The sequence below is a fragment of the Ochotona curzoniae genome, unplaced genomic scaffold, assembly GCF_017591425.1.
Source record: "Ochotona curzoniae isolate NIBS_2020 unplaced genomic scaffold, NIBS_Ocur_1.0 scaffold_3171, whole genome shotgun sequence".
NCBI classification, from domain to species: Eukaryota; Metazoa; Chordata; class Mammalia; order Lagomorpha; family Ochotonidae; genus Ochotona; species Ochotona curzoniae.
Window position 1 is genome coordinate 2,392,119 of NW_024467104.1, and position 19,516 is coordinate 2,411,634.

The window sequence follows — 19,516 nt, forward strand, 5'->3', positions numbered from 1 at the left end:
ATACCAGCTGAGTTCTATATAATCCAGCTCTCTAATTTTAAGAATATTTACCTGTAGCTAGGACTGGATGGAGTGATGGATTTATGGTTCAAGAACTTCACTTGCTCAGGAAATGGCATTTCTGGAAAGAAAGAAGACAGAAGAATGTGTAGATGCCAGGGCTAGCCAGGCCTGGAATCAGGAACCATCTCGGTCTCCCATGTGGATAACAGAGTTTTAAGTTCTAGGGCCATAATTTTTCAGGTGCATTTTCATAAAGCTGGATCATAAGCAGAAGCAAAACTCAAGACTAGGTCCTCCGACATGGGATATGGCAACTGAAGTGATTGCTTTACTGGCTATGCCACAGGCTTACTCCATCCAGAAAATGTCACAAACGAATAACATGAGTTCTAGAAGAGGAAAACAAATTAAAAAAAGTGACTAGGAAAAAATTAATAAAATAATTCCGGAAAGATTACTAAATGGTATGAATTTGGGCATTGAAAGGGCTTAGCAAATGCCTGGTAAAGTACATAATAATCCCATCTCTAGGCGTACCCTTTTGAAATTTTAATGGATAAAACAAATTCTACCAGCTTTCAGAAGAGAGAAAAAAGCAACCAAAACATATATTCACGCAATGCAACATGCATCCCTACATCCAAATCAAAGATGGACTCCCAGTGAAACTGTTGGACGTATCTAGACAATGGGATGATGGACAGTCTGACATTGTCTGTACCAACAATGTCGGCGCACACTTAAAAAAGACTGATGGAAATATAACTCCTCATGAAGAACTGTACTACTGTAACAATATAGGAAAATCAGCAGTGTGTGTGTGTGTGTGTGTGTGAATTTGGGGGATGGGAAGCCCAATCTTTACGGAATTGTATCAGAAAATTCAAAGCTAAAAAAAAACCACGTATTCAGCAGATCAGGAATTACAGTCCCTCAATAATAACACAGTCACAATAAGAACATAGAAGTCAACGTCTTTTACATACTAAACAAAATGCATTTCTAATGCAGAATTCTGTGAATCTAGCCAACCGCTCACTAAATTTGTGAATTTTCAGGAACTCAAAAGATAAACAAATCTCAGAAAATATGCATCATATTGCCTTTTCTAAGGAAGCTACGAAGGGATATGTTTCACAAATACAGGAATACTGTGTAGAGTATTCGTGGGAAAACGAAACCAAGAGGAAAATTTAATTTTGGCACAAAAATGTATGAATTCCATGCACACAAAAGGTCTTTAAAGGCTGGTGAAAATGTGTATAATAAAGAAAATATGTATGGCTTTCAAAATATTTCTCCATCAACATAAACATTTTAATTCAATTTTCTACAGACTTTTCGCAGCACTGTCTTGTGAGAGAATAAGCTGAGGAAAGGAAACAGACAAGACACAGGAAACAGATCTCATCCAGAGGAGAGGTGAAGGCAAATTCCTAAGATGCTGGTGATGGTGACTTAAAGGCCAACTTGAAGGGAAGCACCGCCGAACAATGGGACTGGTAAACACAGTCCCGAATGGAACAGACTTGGAGATCTGTGAACAAGCTCAGAGAAGTTTTGATGTCCATGTCCCTCCAGACGGAGTTGATAAGCATTGTGAAAATCAAAGGCACCATTCCTTTGGCAATATTCACAGTACAGAATCTTCATGATCAAATTTGCATGATATGATTATAAGAAGTATAGGGAAGACTGCACTGACCGTCTGTGCTTTTATCAACAGCCGGGCAAGAGTAACTCAATGTTTACAAGTCGCAGTGTAGAAGGAAGTGTGAGTTGTTCCAAAAAAGAGATATCTTTCTATGTATATACATGTCTATATCTAGATGGATAATACTATGAAATGTATACTTTTATTCCTTTTGAATTTTGTGCTATGTACATATATTATCTACCTTGAAATTGCATAGAATGAAAATGAAAGTTTTCTTAAAATTGGATACTAAGATTGTTAAATTAAAATGTCCCTATTTAGAGGAAATAGTTTTACTGATAAGGAGCACATCTCACAGGTGATACCTCACATGTTCAACATGCGGTTCACAGACTTACTCAAATAGCAAAGACTGGAAACATTCTTCCCATGGGATCGGTGTATTAATCACAAGCACAGTTCCAGAGATCTGTGGCTATAGGTCAGAATTTTCATTTCTCCTCCTTCTTCGTAAAAATCTTATTTGTTTCCCTCTCATTGAAAGGCAGAGAATGACCTTTACCCATTTCTTCACAGGGTTGTGAGCTTTACCATGGGTTTCTGAAGCGCTTTGTAAATCCTGGCTATCGGTGACCAGTGAGCTGTGCAGTGTGCAGACATTTTATCCCGTTCTGTTGGTTGCTTCTTCACTTTGTTGATCATTTCCTTTGCTGTATAGAAGCTTCTTAGTTTCATGTAGTCCCATTTGTTCATTATGGTTTTATTTGTTTATTATGGCTTTAAGTGCTTATGATTTTGGTGACTTTTTCTAAGAAGTCTTTACCAATGTCTATATCTTGCAGCATGCTTCCTCTGTTTTCCTCTGCTAGTTAATAGTTTCTGGGTGCAGATTTAGGTCCTTGATCCATTTTGTATATTGTGGCAGCTGGGGTGGGGAGGTCTTACTTCTTATCTCTGCAGCTATCCAATTGTTCTAATGACCAGGAAATGAACATTTTTCAAATGAACAAATTCAAATGGCTAATAGACATATGAAAAAACGCTCAGGCTCCCTAGCTGTCAGGGAAACACAACTGAAAACCACACTGACGTTCTACCTAACTCCAGTAAGACTGGCTTATATTCAGAACTCTACTGACAACACCTATTGGCATGAATGTGGAGAGAAAGGTACCCTATTCCACTGCTGGTGGGAGCGTAAGGTAGTATAACCACTATGGATGTCAGTATGGACAGTACTAAGAGAATTGAAGATTAACATGCGATATTACCCGGCTATCCCACTTCTGGGATTATCACTAAATGAAAGGAAATCTGTATATGAGAAAGGTATCTGTAATCCTATATTTACAGCAGCACAATCTACAATGGCAAGGATATGGAAACGACCCAAAGGCCCATCAATAGAGAAGTGTTTGAAGAAACTATATTATGTCTACTTCATGGAATACTACTTAGCCATTAAAAAGAAGAAATTCTACCTTTTGCAACCAAATGGTCCTAACTAGAGACCATTATGCTCAGTGAAATAAATCAATCCCAAAAGGACAAATATCATATGTTGTCTCTTATATAGACAACCTTAATGCAAAATACAGAATTAATATTCCTTTTAATCTGTTTTTTTGCTCTATCTCATGCATTTTGATAATTTTACTTTTATTTTCATTTTTTTCAAAATTTTTGCTTAATAATTTCTTCTCTGACTCATAGGTTGTACAGCAGCATCATTTGTTTCAAGAAGGCTTTTTATTTTCTTTTTCATGTCTTCAGCAACGCATTGGTCATTCTGTAGCATGTTATCTCACTTCATGTTATTGCTAATTTTCTATTTCTCTTCCTGCTGTTGATTTTTATGCTTTTTAATTTAAGGGGATGTATAATAACTGTGTAATAGAGACTATCATATCCAGATATGAAGATGCAATGCAGTGTGCATCTCTACTTTTAAATCAAAGATAGATTCCTAATGAAACTGTTTACTATATCTTGACAATCGGATGCTGTACTCTCTGCCATTATCCATGTCTACAGTGCCAGAACATACTTAAATAGCAGAACGATCAACTTACGACTGTTTATGAAGTTCTATACTATTGTTTTGACACGGGGGAACCAGTGGGGGTGAGAGGACTTGGGGAGAGGGTAAGGGAAATCCCAGAGGCTATGGAACTGTTTCACAAAATAAATAAAAAAAGAAATGCAGAGAATGAGAGGGAGAGAGATAGGAGAGATAGAGGTGGCTGTGAAGGAGGGAGAGCGAGAGGGGGAGGGGAGAGAGAAAAAGAGAAAGGTATAGAAATATGTGTTCCATCTGCTAGTTCACTCCCCAGATGCCTACAACAGTCAGGGCTGAGCCATACCAAAGCCGGGAGCCAGGAGCTCTCACCTGGGTGACAGGGTCCTGAGCACTTGAGCCATCATCTGCTGATGACTAGGATGCATGGACAGGAAGCTGGAGGAGAAGCCGAGGAGTTGGAATTGATGGAATGGAGACATCCCAAGTGGAAGCTTCACTTGCTGTGCCACAACACCTACCTCCAAGAACTTTCATCCCTGGCGTGTTTCCAGGGACTACTGCTGCTGCTATGGAGGTGACCACTCGTCGAATTGCGCACAATGAAAAGACGAGTGTGAGAACGCTCATCATTAAGAACACAAAATTTGGTGTCTCTCCCTCTCTGCTTTCGAGAGGCACCCCACCTCTTGGCTCTCTCTTGGGAGGTGCTTTTCCCTCTCCTCTCCCTTCCACGTTCATCTGGTCACTTCGCAAATAAAACTTCCTTCTCTGCAATCAGCAAGCAAACAAACAAGCAAAAACAAACCCACAAAAAAATAAACCCTCACAAAAATTAGAAATAGCTTCAATGTTCGTCAGCAAGTGAATGTATTAAGAATGCTTTCTTAATACAATAAGATTTACATAAAAATGAATAGCTTAAAGTACCAACATAAAAAAATACTGCAAGCACGATTTTTTAAAATAAAGATTTATTTTATTTTTATTGGAAAGTCAGATATACAGAGAAGAGGAGAGACAGAGAGAAAGATCTTACATCTAATGATTCACTCCCCAAGTGAGCGCAATGGCCGGTGCTATGCTGATCTGAAGCCAGGAGCCAGGAACTTCTTCCAGGTCTCCCATAAGGGTGCAGGGTCCCAAGGCTTTGGGCTGTCCTCGACTGCTTTCCCAGGCCACAAGCAGGGAGCTGGATGGGAAGTGGAACTGCCGGGATTAGAACTGGTGCCCATATGGGATCCCAGCGTGTTCAAGGTGATAGGACATGCTGCTGGGCTCACAAGCACTATTCTAAGATTCAGATGTCACTCATAACACATTGCAAATACTTGGGGGAAAAAAGAAACCCCACCAAGATTTCTGGAAAGCAAATAATATGAATCATGTGTGGGAGTGATAAGTCGTGAATTTACAACAATGGTTAGTTCTGAACGGGAAGGGTAGACAAGGGGACTGGAAGTCATAATGGAGAGAATCAGCTACATCTGTGTCTTCATCTGTGTTTGTGTGTATTAGGCTATCAATCTCATGTTTACAAAAATGGATGTGAAATAAATACTGCCAAAGATTAAAAATTGATCAAGCAGGCTCTGGGTATGAAACTTACTGTATTATGCTCCTTCTTGTGTATAAATTTGAATTGTTTTAGGATTAAAAATATAACAACAAAAACTTTTAAGAAATCACAGGCCACACTTAGTGTCTGGATGGTTTAAGACTAGAAAACATCATTACTATTATTATTTAAAAGATTTATTTCATTTTTATTTGGAATACAGAATTGCAGAGGGGAGAGAAATCTATTTGTTGGTTTACTTCCCAAATGGCCTCAATGGCTGGAGTCAGGCCCGTCTGAAACTGGGAATCAGGAGCTTTTCTGGGGTCTTTCACGTGGGTGCAGTGGCTCAACTACTTGAGCTACTGTCCTCTGCTTTCCCAGGCCACAAGGAGCTGGAGCATCCAGAACATGAACCGGTGCTCATTTCGGACACTGGTGCTACAGGAAGAAGCTTAGCCTACTACACCAAAACGCTGGTCCTGCTGTAAAACATTATTTTTAAGAAGAGAGTCTGTTGTATAATGGGGTACAATTTTATATATTTAATCCAATAGAGTGTAACAATTTTAAGTACACTAGGCATGTCCCTCCCTTCTGGGAGAACTGTGGAAAACCCTGGGCTTTTTCCTTTAGTCAGTTCTACCTTATGTTGGGGCTGGGTTAGTTGCTGCTCCTCTAAGTGTCCTGGTTTCTGGGTTGGGATATCTGATGCCTCAGAAAAGAGGGAAATAAAAGGAAGATGATCATTCAAAGCCTCCTTTATTCTTTTCACTCACAGAGAAGAATTCTGTCTTTAATTGCTCAATTTCTGAATCTTTGTGGTGCGAAACTGGGACAACAGATAGAGTAACAAACTTAAGGCATCAAGGCTTGACTGGTTTACATGAAGGCGAGAGGAGAGAAGAGAAGGCCTGAGCATGGGTCTGAGAGCAGAGACTGGGAGCTTGCCTGTTTCCTTGGCCCTCCAGGCTGGTGTTCTCCTTTGGATGCCCTTGGTCGGCTTGCCCGTTGCTTTTCCCAGCTGCTTTCAATCAGCCTCATATGTCAGAGCAGAGCAGTTTTCCACTTGGCAGAGGAGTCTCTGGCAGGTTGGGTCAAGCTGGGAAGCAGCTTCCTGCGGAGCAGGAGTGTAGATATAACACAATTCCACACCCTTCCGGCCTGGATGCCACAGTGCTCTCAAGTCTGCTGTTTTTGGTGGATGAGCCCTCTGCTTGGGCCACTTCCTTGATCTCTCTCCATATCCTTGCCAGGTAGTGTTGTTTTCCTCATTGTAGAGATGAGAAAACTCAGAGGGACTGACTTGCTCAAGGATGTCAAGCAGAGGCTGCTTTGAGATTCAAATCCAAGTCCATGACTTTTTACAGTGAGAGACACCGCACTTGTCTCTGCAAAAGCACCAAATGGAAGGGACAGACCCGTGCAAGAGAAGCCTTGTCGCTGAGTTGGAAGGAGAGGATTTCTATTCCTGAGATATTAAGGCTGATCCCAAGTCATAAAATCAAGGCAGATGATCCTACTGGTTTACGATGTATTCAAGGATAAGTCATCAATGGGGCTTTGAACTTAGCTTTGGCTTGGCTGCCTCCCATGATTCAAGATAGTAGACGATTCATAGCAAAATGATATCATATTTCCTTTTTAGGGAAAAATAGGGCATTGGGAACCACCAAATTCTCCAGAAGAAGATCTTTGGGAGAAGGACACTTTAGCTTAGTTCCCTTCAGTATATTGTCCCTCTGTCACAAGCTCAAGGATTGAGTCTGTATCCTTCAAATGTGTATAGTATGAGCCTGGCTCAGAGTGGTGACTCAGTAACATCTGTGGTTATCATTGTAAATTACTTCCCAGCCAAAGGATAAGGGGTGGGTAGGTTGGTAGAAATATGCCATCCATTCTAGTGGAAGAAGTTCTCCTTATATCCCTGACAAATCTGGAATTCTTAAGTTTCATTTAATCCTTAACTTTAGCCCAGGGTAGTTCAGAGCCAGAGACCTTGGCAAAGAGCCTGGCATAGAATCTTATTGGGTTAGACTCTCCACCCCTATTCTGAGATCTCTGTCTACAAAGCCGGGACTCCCGTGTAGCCTTCTGGGGCAGAGGCTTTCATTATCTCCCTTCTTTTGCTCTCTGAGAGCTTCAAACCTCCAGAGAGCTCTGATCCCATGGGCCACCCCTCAGAGGTTGAAGACACATAGAACACAAGTCATTTTATAGACAACCGCAAACTATGTTTCTTCCCTTTCCAGTTTAGCCAAGGCTGTGACTCTGGAACTTTGGATCCCTGTGACAGAATGGGATCCACTCACCTGTCTTTGCCACCAGTTCCAAGGATTTGAACACATTTGGTCTTTCTGTTGCATCTGTAAAAAGAGTAGGAGAAGCAGGTGAGTGGGTCAGGCTATTTGGCTTCTGATGCACACAAGCGTCAGACATAAATAAGCTCATAGTTAGCCAAACAGCACATAGGGCATGATTGTGGAAAAAGTGTTAGTGACCTAGTAACTCTAAAGTAATGATCCCTAAGTTCAATATAATCAAATCTGTTTTTTTTTCTATAGTTTTCCCAATGTATTATTACATTTTCCCCCAAATTTCTTTTTTTTCCCCCTGTTTTCTTTTAAGATTTATTTATTTTTATTACAAAGTCAGATATACAGAGAGGAGGAGAGACAGAGAGGAAGATCTTTTGTCCGATGATTCACTCCCTAAGTGAGTGCAACGGCCAGTGCTGCGCTGATGCTGATCCAAAGCCGGGAACCAGGAACTTCTTCCGGGTCTCCCACACGGGTGCAGGGTCCCAAAGCATTGGGCCATCCTCGACTGCCTTCCCAGGCCACCAGCAGGGAGCTGGATGGGAAGTGGAGCTGCCGGGATTAGAACCAGCACCCATATGGGATCTTGGCATGTTCAAGGTGAGGACCTTAACCACTAGATCACGCTGCTGGGCCCTTCCCAAAATTTCTTAAAGAGATACTGTGTTATTACAAAAGATTTATTTCTTATCATTTGAAAGGCAGAGTTTGAGATAGAGGGAAGAGACATAAAAAGAACGAGAGAGGGTGAGGGTGGCAGAGAGAGAGAGAGAGAGAGAGAGAGAGAGAGAGACAGAAGAGAGATATCAATCTTCAGTCCTCTGGTACACTCCCCAAATGACCACAGTTGTTGGGGCTGTGCCAGGCTGAAGCCAGGAGCCTTGAACCAGGAGCTTCTTTCTGGTCTCCCAAGTGGGTGTAGGAGCCCAAGCACTTTGGATGTTTTCCATTACTTTCCAAGTGCATTCCAGAGACCTAGAAGAAAAGTACAGCATCCAGGTGTCAAACTTGGTGCCCATATGGGATGCCTGCAGTTCAAGTGGTGCCTTAGCCCACTATACCATCATGCTAACCCTGAAGAATGTAGTTTTAAATATCTGTTTTTCAAGCGAGGAAGCGGAGGCACACAGAATTCAATTGGTTTGCTTGAGTTCCTATAGAATAGAGTGACAAAGGATGTTTGGGAGATATTAATTCTTTTCCATCTGCCCCTTAAACCACTTCAAACAAGCCCACAATCTAAGCAAAATCAAACTGCTTCTTAATACAGTGCTGTTTCATGACTGTTTCCATAGCCCCCTGGATTTCTATCAACAAAGTCAAGTCTTCACTGGAATTCTGCACTGATCAATGGTTCACAAGCAAGAGAATAAAAAGTCTTCCCAGTGGACCATTAAACTTTTCAAAGCCCTAGTACATCGCTATCTCATTGATTCATGGAACGTCCCAGGAGACAGGGAGAGCAGATATTGTTCCCACCTGAAAGAAGCTCAGAAGGTTGATTCCAATTTTGTATTGCTTCTGCTATAGTGGGCTCTCTGGGGTCTTGCTTAGGGTCTGGGGTCTGTGTTGTGCTTATGACTGGAGAATCCTCCTGTTTCTTTTCCCATGCCTAGGTTTCTCATTTGTTCACATCATGGGAAAGTCATATGTGAGTGAGGTTGGGAAGCAGGTCACACCTGTTCAATACTAATGTCCCTGGAATAATGGGAGAAACACTTAGTTGATGGACTAGATTTGGTTCCCAAATGCTTCCCCCCGACCGAGGAGGTGATATGGTGGCAAGGTGGTGGCTCGGGGGTCAGACTGGGCTATATTCTCTTCTGGACTCTGCCTTTTGCTAGCTGGGGGAAGCAAGGCTTGTGGGAGTTCACGTGCTAGACCCGTTTGTTCCTCTCCCTGGCTGCTTGCCATCTGAGGAGATCTGGGTCCAAAATCTGAAAACAGTTGCAATAGCTCAACTTTTCAGGAAATTTGGAATTACATTCAGTAGCTAAAGAAATTACAGGCTAAAATCAATTTAATTTGCTTCTCACCCAATTCCAGTGATATGATTCCACTCCCCACACTTGGCATTGTTCTTGTAGGCATCATCAGTGAGAAGCTGACTGACAGGAGGTTTGCATGGACAGCATTCAAACTGAATGGCACTTGTGTCAGAGTTTGGGGCCTGCTTTTCTTCTTGTTCCTCTGAAAACAGAAAGCTGAAAGTGGAAAAGGAAATTGAGTTTCTGGGTCAACATGATGCTAGCAGCATACATCTCATTCTTTTGTTATGGTGACCTATTTATTGCATGTAGACCAAATTCCAATGCTTCTTTTTGATATTGATCACACAGTGATAGACAAGCAAAGGTATTGTTTTTGAGGACCCTCTTTGTATGCTTATAGTGTGTGTGTGTGTGTGTGTGTGTGTGTGTGTGAGATATAGACACATGAGTATCTAAAGATGATAATGAGGCTGCATCTTCAAAAATCAAGCAGAGAAGAGGGTCGGGAGAGTGTTGGGAGCTGCATTTTCAAATAGGTGGTCAGAAGTTTTCTTTGCAAAGGGAACGGAAGAAAGTGCAGGAAGAAGCAAAGAGACTGCAGTGGTAGCAGATGTCTCGAGCTTTCATTTCAAGCTGTCTCCTTCCATCTGTAGACCATTTCTGCGATGTACAGGTTTTCCACTTGGCTTGAAGATGAAGACCCTGAAGGTAAACAAGCCTGAATAACTTTTCCCAAATCACAACTAGTACTTGACAGAGCCAGGGTCTAACTCAGCCCCACTGATTCCAGAGACGCTGCTGTTAACACAGGGGGCTATCCACATGTCACAAAGCCAAGTGTGCTATTGCTGTGAGTACAGCAGGAGCAGGGGACCAGGCATGTTGTACGAGTGCAGAGGAATCCTAGAGCAGGTGGTCAGGCTTCAGCTCCAGGGCAGCTTGCAGTCCCTTCTGTCTGCCTAATGGCTTCCACCCACCATTGTCTGCTCACTGAGGCGTGGTGTTTGTTTCTGACAATTGTTTGGATCTTAATATCTTCAGTTTCCGATTTGTTTCTGCTTTGCTGGCAAGTCTCTTAGAGGTCAGTGGGGAGACATCAAGCCTCACTCATCAGGTGGGTCACGCAATTACACAAGCAAATAGCTGCAGGGACCAATTTTTCATTTCCCTGCAAGAGCCCCAAACTATTTTTTCCGTGGAATTTTGTTTTTTTTTTTAGGGAAAATATTTGTCAAGAGATCATCATTTTTTGAGGACACCAAATTGGGCCAGGTTCCTGCACGGTCTCTTTAGTGATTGCCCTGGGTGACCTTTTTCTGCCTTTCACTGCTTGGTCTCTGCATGACACTGAGTTGACAAAGTTCTTTTCACCTTGGAGAGGAAGTTGATGCGGTTAATAGGGCTGGGAGCCTCACTGTGCTGGTGCAGGTCGCCTGAGCCTGTGGGGGATTCCTCCAGTGAGGCTCTGAGTTGCAGAGAAATTAACCTCACAGTTAGAGCTGGGATACAAGGCTGCAGGCATGTCATTTGGTGAAATCAAATGACAGTGGAGGTGGAATGGTGTGGGAAGCACAGAACTGTGTGTCAGATACACTGGGGTTTGGGTCCATCACTACCATGCTGTCTCTGAAGTCTGTTTTTTTTTTTTAATTGGATGAAGACCAGGATGAATAAGATCATAACACTGGGTCTGGTGTCATGGCACAGTGGGATAAGCAGCTGCCTATGTCACCAGCATCCCAAAGGAGTACTGTTTGCAAGTCCTGGATGCTCCATTTCCAGTCCAGCTCCTTGCCGATGTGCCTGGGTAGGCAGCAGATGAGCCAAGTGTTTAGGGTCCTGCCACCCAAAGAGGGAATCCAGATGGAGTTCCAGACTCTTGGCTTTGGCTGGCCCAGCTCCAGTTGTTGTGGTTATTTGGAGAGTAAGCCAGTGGACTGAAGTCCCCCCACCTCAACTCTGCATTTCAAACAAACAAACAAACAAACAAGTAAATCAGTCTTGAAAAAGATAGTTTGTGAAGATTAAATGAGTTCCTGTGGGAGGAATTCAACAAATGCCCAATTCCCGTTTGTAGAGGGGAGCTTCTCTTTCTATGCAAGGAGATGAGGGTAGAAGAGAAATATTTGCATGCTCTGAGGTGAGGCACAGCCCATTCTGGAAATTTATTCACAATATACTGCATGCTAAACTCACTTCTAATGTCTTCAGAGGTTTTTATCAGAAACTCATTTTGTTGTATTAAGAATTTTCTTCTCTCCAAGTTTCTTTTCCTCTCCCTGCCCCACCTCCCCCCTTATTTCTTTTGCCTCATGGTGAAACTAGCATCTGAAGTCTCCGGGTAGTCTGACGTCTAAGCATGTGCTTATCCGTGATGCTGTCCCACATCCAAGGGACTCACAACCTCTGCTAGTGATGCTGCAGGGCACATAGGGCACGGTCATACCTTCTTTCACACCCTGCCTTCCTTTGTCAGTCAAAGATTGCCTTCTCTCTGGCTTTTGCTGTTATCCAATTGGGAAGACATTTCCCCTATCTTGTCTCCATTCTAGCCAGATTAGTGGATCTCTGACCTGTCCTTCCCCTTGTCACATCTGGGTGGTGATCTTGCAAACTTCCCTAATGCCCTTGAAGCACAATGGGTTCTTAGAGGGCAGCGCTTACAACCCCTTTCCCATGAGAGGCTTGATGCCAAGCACAGCATCTGCCACTCAGGGCTCCTTGGTCGATGTTTGAGTGAGGAACTGGCAGGCTTGGAACTGTGTGCAAACAGTATGAATTAAAGCAATGGGTTCAAAATGCTATAGATGTCAACATTCGCCAAGAATTCTATAATTATGAGGGTTTTGCTCTTTTTAAGTGAATTAACAGGAGCCACATAATGATCAGGTGGTTTCGTGAAATTATATTGTGACATTGTAGTCTGTATGAGTCCACGATGTTTGCACAATGATGAAATAACTCAATGAGACATTTCTTAGAACATATCCTGTTGTCAAATGGTGCATGACTATGTGGATACATTTACATTAAATTTAGTGAAGAAAGTATGAGGGAATTCATTCAACTATTTTACTTATTTGAACTTTTTGAATAGTTTTCTTCATATGTCAGTGCAGCCTCTTTGACAGCTTGGATTCGTCTCTTGAGCCCTTGAAGGAATGCAAGTGGGTCACAGGCAGGACAGGAAGAACTTGTAGAGATCCAAACACATTCCTAGGGTCATCTAGTTTAGATGTTGGGCTTTTGATTTGGAACTTGAGAAATGGCCCATCCGACATTGCTAATTAACCATTAGGGTAGGAGAAGTAATAATGACACTTTGGAAGGGTACAGTACTCCTATGTGTCTAACCTATTCCTGAAGGTGCCACCTGTCCTCCCCATCTTCCTGTAGAACAGCTGGCTCTGGCTGCTGCTTGGAGCAGTAGTGGTTGGTGAGTTCAACAGTAATCGTTACTCTATCTTGTCACAGGATGATGGTGCATCTTTTTGTTCCTATAACAGTGCAATCTGAGTCTAGGAAAGAGATGGGCAAATAAGAGCCCTGGTGCAAATACAGTTTTCACAAAAGGGCCTCAAAAGCACATAAACAAAAGAACTTTCCCAGAGGACCATGTGGCAGGGATTCTCTGTGGCTCACAAAGCTTTAGCTGCTTGACCTCTGACCTCGAACCTAAAATGCTTGATGATCCGACCAGGGAGGTATGAATTATCTTCCACGGGAGTCCAGGCTTCTTCTGTCTTGTGCCTCCTTGACTGAGGAAGAGGCACTGGCTTCTTAGAAATCCGAAGTCATGGATGTAAGGGGGTAGAAATGTAGTTCCCGGCTAGACAGCCGTCTTCCAGCAATGAGTCCGTGCTGAGGCAGGGGACACAGAAAGCTTTGTAAGCCCTAGTGCCTGAAATACCCCTTATCTATTGATGGATTTGCTGTTTCTTCTTTTGTTTTCTCAATTACAAAACCAGCTTCCTTCAATGTAACTAGCATGCAATGTAACTAACATATTAAGGGACTTGAAATTTGTGTAACATGGAAGTCAGAAGACAAGTTTATTTTGGTGTAAAAATTGAAATCTGTGCATAATTTTTTTTTATCATAAGCATTCTCTGTGAACTGTTTGAGGACCCCAAGGTAGTCCGATAGGTGATGGTGTCCGTTCTGTAAGTGAACCAGAGAACTCACAGTTCCATAGAGCAACACCTGCGATGGACCAGGCCCCTTCATGGATGCTGGAGGTTCTTGCACCGTGTCAGGATGCTCCTCAGTCCGCCTTCTGGCTCCAGGTATAGAACCAGTGCTGCGGGTATTTGTTGGCCTTTATTTGCACACAAAACTGGAGGAAGGGGCTCACAGTTGGAATGAGGAGTAAGATTTAGAAACACCGGGAACAATTTTTAGGTTTAGAAAACCATGCCAGCAAATTACAGTGCCAGGGCAGGACCTCAAATCGGTTTGACTCTGAATTTTGTGCTTTCCATGAATATGAAAATGAATGAATATTTCAGAGAGCTTTACTATTGAATTTATTTATAACTGAGCATGTCAAGTGAGGCTTCCACAGCACTTGTCTCATACTTTCCCTCTGTGTGCAGTGAATATCTGTTAGAAATGGCCTCTAGGATGGGTGAGTGCCATTTTGAGGCTACCACACTGTAGCCCAATTGAAAAGAGCAGGAGTTGTGTCCTAAAGTTTCATAGCAGCAACAGCAATTTGTTAGGCATATGGGGCTGCAATGCCACTGTCTGGCCAGGAAGCCAGTGTGGGATGTTGGAACATGGACCTTGGCATGGTGAATATACACACGGGATCCTGAGGACTTTGACCTGGGTCATTTCTGAATTTCTATCTGTACATGCTCTTGCTGCCAGGAACTTGTGTAATATTAAACTGCAGAGGAATTCACTTGATTTTTTTTTTTTTTAAACAGGGAAAGAACAAGGGCTCTAGAACTTGGCAAACCTGGATTTGAATTCCAGTTCAGGCATTTGTGACTGTAGGCCAAACATGACTTTTCCTCCAAAGGTTCGGAAACAGTGAATACCTTGTCCAAGGTTGCAGAAACAATATTTGTTTTCATGATTTATTATTACTTAACAAATCACCTCCAAAACTTAGAGCCTTAAAGTAACAATGATCTGCTATTTAGCTTACACATTTGCAATGTGGGGAGGGCTGAGCAGGAAAGGCTGTTGTTAGTTTTGTCAGCCCAGTCATGAGGTTCTGAAGTTTTATTTCTCAAATGGCTCATTCACCTGGCTGGACTGATGGTGCAGGCATTCAAGGGGCGTCTTGGCCAAGGGTCTGAATTCTTCTCTATCTAGAAGTTTCTGCAGGCTGTTTGGGCTTTCTTGTACTAGGAAGGATGTGTTCCAAGGAGTAGAAAGTAGAGTCTGATAGTTGTTTAAGACCTGGGCCTAGAGTTTGGCGAGACATCATTTCCATATTACTTTAAAAATTTTTATTTTATTTTTATTTGGCAGGCAAATATTTATCTGACAGAAGGAGAGAGAGAGTGCTTCCATTTGTTGGTTCACTTCCCAAATGTCTGCAATGACCAGAGGTGGGCTGATTCAAAGTCAGGTGCTTCTTTCAGATCGCCCATGTGGGTGCAGGGGCCCAAGGACTTGAGCCATCCTACGCTGCTTTCCTAAGCCATAAGCAGGGAGCTAGGTTGAAAGTGGAGCAACCAGGACACAAACTAATGCCCATACAGAATGCTGGCACTGTAGGAGGAATCTTAGCTTGCCATACCACTGTACCAGCTCCTCCATCTTACTTTGTTGTGATGTAGTTTTAGAGCCCAGATTTGACGGGAATGGTCACAGGTCCCATTGTTTCAGCCAAGCCCAGATTTGACGGGAATGGTCACAGGTCCCATTGTTTCAGCCAAAAAATGGTTAAAGAATTTTGGGCTGTATTGAAAAGCTGTCAAAATAACAGAGGTTACATTTCTTCAGTAATCTTAAAATAGGACAATATCTGAACATTTAAATTTTTTTTCCGTTTTTTAAAAATTAACATTATTTAGAGATTTAAGTTGTTATTGGATCTTAAATTTGAATGCCGCTTGGATTTGAATTCGATCCTGTTGATTTTTTAAAAAAAAAATTATTTGAAAGGCAGATTTTACAAAGAGAGAGGTCTTCCCTCTACTAGTTCACTCTCCAAATATGCACAATGTCCGTCCAGAGCTGAGCTGATTCATGGTTGGAGCTGGGAGCTTCTTCCAGGTCTCCCATGAGGGTACAGGGACCCAAAGCCTTAGGCCATCCTCCACTACTTTTCAAGACCATATGCAGAGAGCTGGATTGGAAATGGAGCAGCTGGGACATGAATTGATGCCCATGTGGGATGTCAATGCTCGCAGGTAGAGGATTAGCACTGCTCGTTGATTTTTAAAAAAGGTTATTTATTTGAAATTCAGTTACAGGAAAGAATAAGAGAGACAGACAAATCTTTCATAATGCTGGTTCTCTCCCTAAATGCTACAATGGCCAGGTTGGGCTAGGCCAGGAGCTTCATTCAGCTCTCTCACCCAAGCACTTGGGCCATCTTTTGTTGCTTTTCCAGGTACATTATTGCTCTCTGTTTATGGAAAAGTAGTGGAGGACGGATTGGAAGTAGAGCAGCCATGACTTGAAATGGTGCCCATATGGAATGCCAGTGTTGCTGGAAACAGCTTGACCTATTGCAGCACAGTGCCAGCTCCAATCCTTGGGAATTCTTTAGTAGCTATGTCCACTATTCAGTCCTTCTGTCGTTTCATTAGTTAAGGGCACACTCACTCTGTGTTATCTTAACAACAACTTTCCAATATGGCCTTCCTGTCTCTTTTCTTCCCCTCTAAAAGCACTCTTTTTTCTCCCCAAATTATTTATGTATTTGAAAGTTGGAGTTACAGGAAAAGACAAACAGAGAGACACAGATGCACACACAGTTCTTCCTTCTGCTGGTCCACTCCACGGATGGCTGCAACAGCTCAAAGACAAGAGGCCGGGAGCTTCTTTCAGGTCCCTCCCTTAGGTGGCAGGGGCCCAACCACTTGAACCATCTTTCACTGCTTTTCTGAGGCTGTTAGCCATGATTTGGATCGCAAGTGGAGCAACTGGTGCCCATACTCTTTGCTGGTAGCAGGCAGCTGCTTTCCCTGTATTCCACAACAGAGGCCCTGAACTTGTTCCTTTTGATGGGCAGAAAACATAGCATTTCTTCATTGCTTAGAATATTCTGAGCACTCTGTTTCCCTAACCTGTTTACCAGCCTTTCATGATATTCTGACCAACTCTTTAAGATCAGTAATCACTTCTCTTTACCTCGTTCTTGGGGAAGTCAACACTTAAAATTGTTCCTTACTGCTTACTGACAAGAATATGATGCTAAGTGCATTACAGGTATTATATAATTTGAACGTTCAGGGTTGTCATGGTGGTATAACAAGATAATCTTCCACTCTCTGATGTCAACAGCACCCTCTGGGTGCTGTTTTGTGTCTCAGGTGCTCCACTTCCAGTCCAGTTCTCTGTTTATGGGCTGGAAAAGCAATGGAGATGGCCCAAGTCATTGGGATGCTGCACTCATGTGGGAGTCCTGGAAGATGCTCCTGGCACCTGGCCCTGGGTCAGCTCAGCGTTGGCATTTGTGGCCATTTGGGAAGTGAGCATTTGGATGAAATGCTTTCTCTCTCTCCTCTCTCTGTAAAAATCTGCTTTTCAAATAAAAATAAATAGACAAATTCTTAAAAGAAGTTCACAACAACTACCACTTAGGTTCCAACAAGCTAAACTTGGTGGGGAAACCAAACTCTTTACTTTTGAAAAAATATCTTTTTATTTGAAAGGCAAAAATATCTATTTTTATTTGAAAGAGAGAAAGAAAGCTAGGGGGAGAGAGAGAGAGAGAGAGAGAGAGAGAGAGAGAGAGAGAGAGAGAGAGAAAGAAGGAGGGGGAGAGAGAGAGAGAGAGAGAGAAAGAGAGAAAGAGACCCTGTATGTCCTGGTTCACTCCTCAAATGGCCACTGCAGCCAGAGCTGAGTCAATATGAAGTTAGGATCTGGGAGCCAGGAGTTTCTTCCCCATTTCTTCCCCATCTTTCATGAGAGTGTGGGGACCTAAGGACTTGGGCCATTTGTTGCTTTCCCAGACACTAGCAGGGAGCAGGACTGGAAGTGGAGCAGCTGGGACCTGAATTAGTGGCCATATGGGATGTTGGTCCTAAGGGCAGAGGCATGGTCTGATATACCACTGGGCCAACTCCCAAAGTCCGTTTTCAAAAAATATATATTTTTGTTTATTTGAAAGAGTTACACACACACACACACACACACACACACACACACACACACACACACTGAGAGAGAGATTCTTTCATCTGCTAATTAATTTCTCATATGATCAAAATGGCTGGGACTGGCCCTTGTCGAAGCCAGGAGCTTCTTGATCCGGGCACAACCATCTTTTGCTGAATTTCTCAGGCCATTAAGAAGGGAATTCCATGGGAAATAGAGCATCCATATCACAAATGAACACCCACATGGCATGCTGATAATATAGTTGCTGGTTTTACTTGCTATGTCACAATGCCTGCTTTGCCAAGCTCTTAATATCCAGGACATTTTCTCTGGGATCTGGGATTTCATATGTACCAAGGCTCTCTACTTCTCTACCTTTAACCTCATGAAGTTCTACTTCTTTTTCAGGTGCCAGCTTTAGATAACCCTGCAACCAGGAAGATCTGTGCAGACTGCTAGAGCTTTCCTTCCACTTTCCCCCCCCACAAAATCCTGTCTTACTCCTATCCAGCACTAGTCATTTCACACTGAAATTGTACACTGTCTTGTGTATCTCACAGATTATAAATTCTTTTAGGGTGAGGCCAGTGTCTTGTTTTGCTTTCCTCTTCTGAAATGAAAGATATTTTAGCCCAACAGCCTCCTAGGTTCTGAGCTTTCAGCATCTGTGAGGCTATGAGCCAACTGTGCTCTTATCCCACACATGCACTCATCCACCCTAAACTGGACACAGGTAACTGAGTTTGTTATGCTGGGTTTTGCTGGTGTACATGAGGCACGTATATTTTTCTTCATGCTGTTCCTCATTATGTACTTGTTCACCTTGGCAGAGAACTTGGCCATCATCTTAGTGGTGGGCTTGGATCATCGGCTATGGAGACCCATGTACTTCTTCCTGACACATTTATCCTGCCTTGAAATTTTGTATACCTCAGTCACAGTGCCCAAGATGCTGGCTGGTTTCATTGGGGTAGATGGGGGAAAGAATATCTCCTATGCTGGCTGCCTGTCCCAGCTCTTCATCTTCACCTTCCTTGGGGCCACAGAGTGTTTTCTGCTGGCTGCCATGGCCTATGACCGCTATGTAGCCATTTGTATGCCTCTGCACTATGGGGCGCTGGTGTCCTGGGGCAGCTGTGTCCGTCTGGCAGCTGCTTGCTGGCTGATAGGCTTTCTCACACCAATTTTGCCCATCTACCTCATGTCTCAACTGACCTTTTGTGGCCCCAATGTTGTTGACCACTTCTTCTGCGATGCCTCACCGCTGCTAGCCTTGTCCTGCTCAGATGTCTCCATTAAAGAGACTGTGGACTTCCTGGTGTCTCTGGCTGTGCTCCTGGTCTCCTCCACAGTCATTGCTGTGTCCTATGGCAATATTGTTTGGACGCTGCTGCACATTCGCTCAGCTGCTGAGCGCTGGAAGGCCTTCTCCACATGTGCAGCGCACTTGACCGTGGTGAGCCTCTTCTATGGCACGCTTTTCTTCATGTATGTGCGGACTAAGGTGGCTTCCTCCATCAACTTCAACAAGGTGGTGTCTGTCTTCTACTCCATCGTCACACCGATGCTCAATCCTCTCATCTACAGTCTGAGGAACAAGGAAGTGAAGGGAGCCTTGGGCCGAGCCTTTTCTTTCAAGTCCTGGAAGAGGCAGTGAGGAAGTGGGTGGGTGAGGACCAA

At 43.1% G+C, this 19,516-nt stretch overlaps 1 protein-coding gene across 1 annotated transcript; it reads left to right on the plus strand.

The window, feature by feature from the left end:
- The first annotated feature begins 18,526 nt into the window (after nt 1–18,526).
- LOC121172373 (olfactory receptor 6Q1) lies at nt 18,527–19,516 on the plus strand. Its single transcript, XM_041004235.1, has one exon. It carries the CDS (start codon nt 18,540–18,542, stop codon nt 19,491–19,493), a length of 954 nt encoding a protein of 317 aa, XP_040860169.1. The 5' UTR covers nt 18,527–18,539; the 3' UTR covers nt 19,494–19,516.

Excerpts from the sequence above, each read along its gene's own strand:
- LOC121172373 (XM_041004235.1), top strand. The coding sequence starts at position 18,540 with ATGCACTCATCCACCCTAAACTGGACACAGGTAACTGAGTTTGTTATG.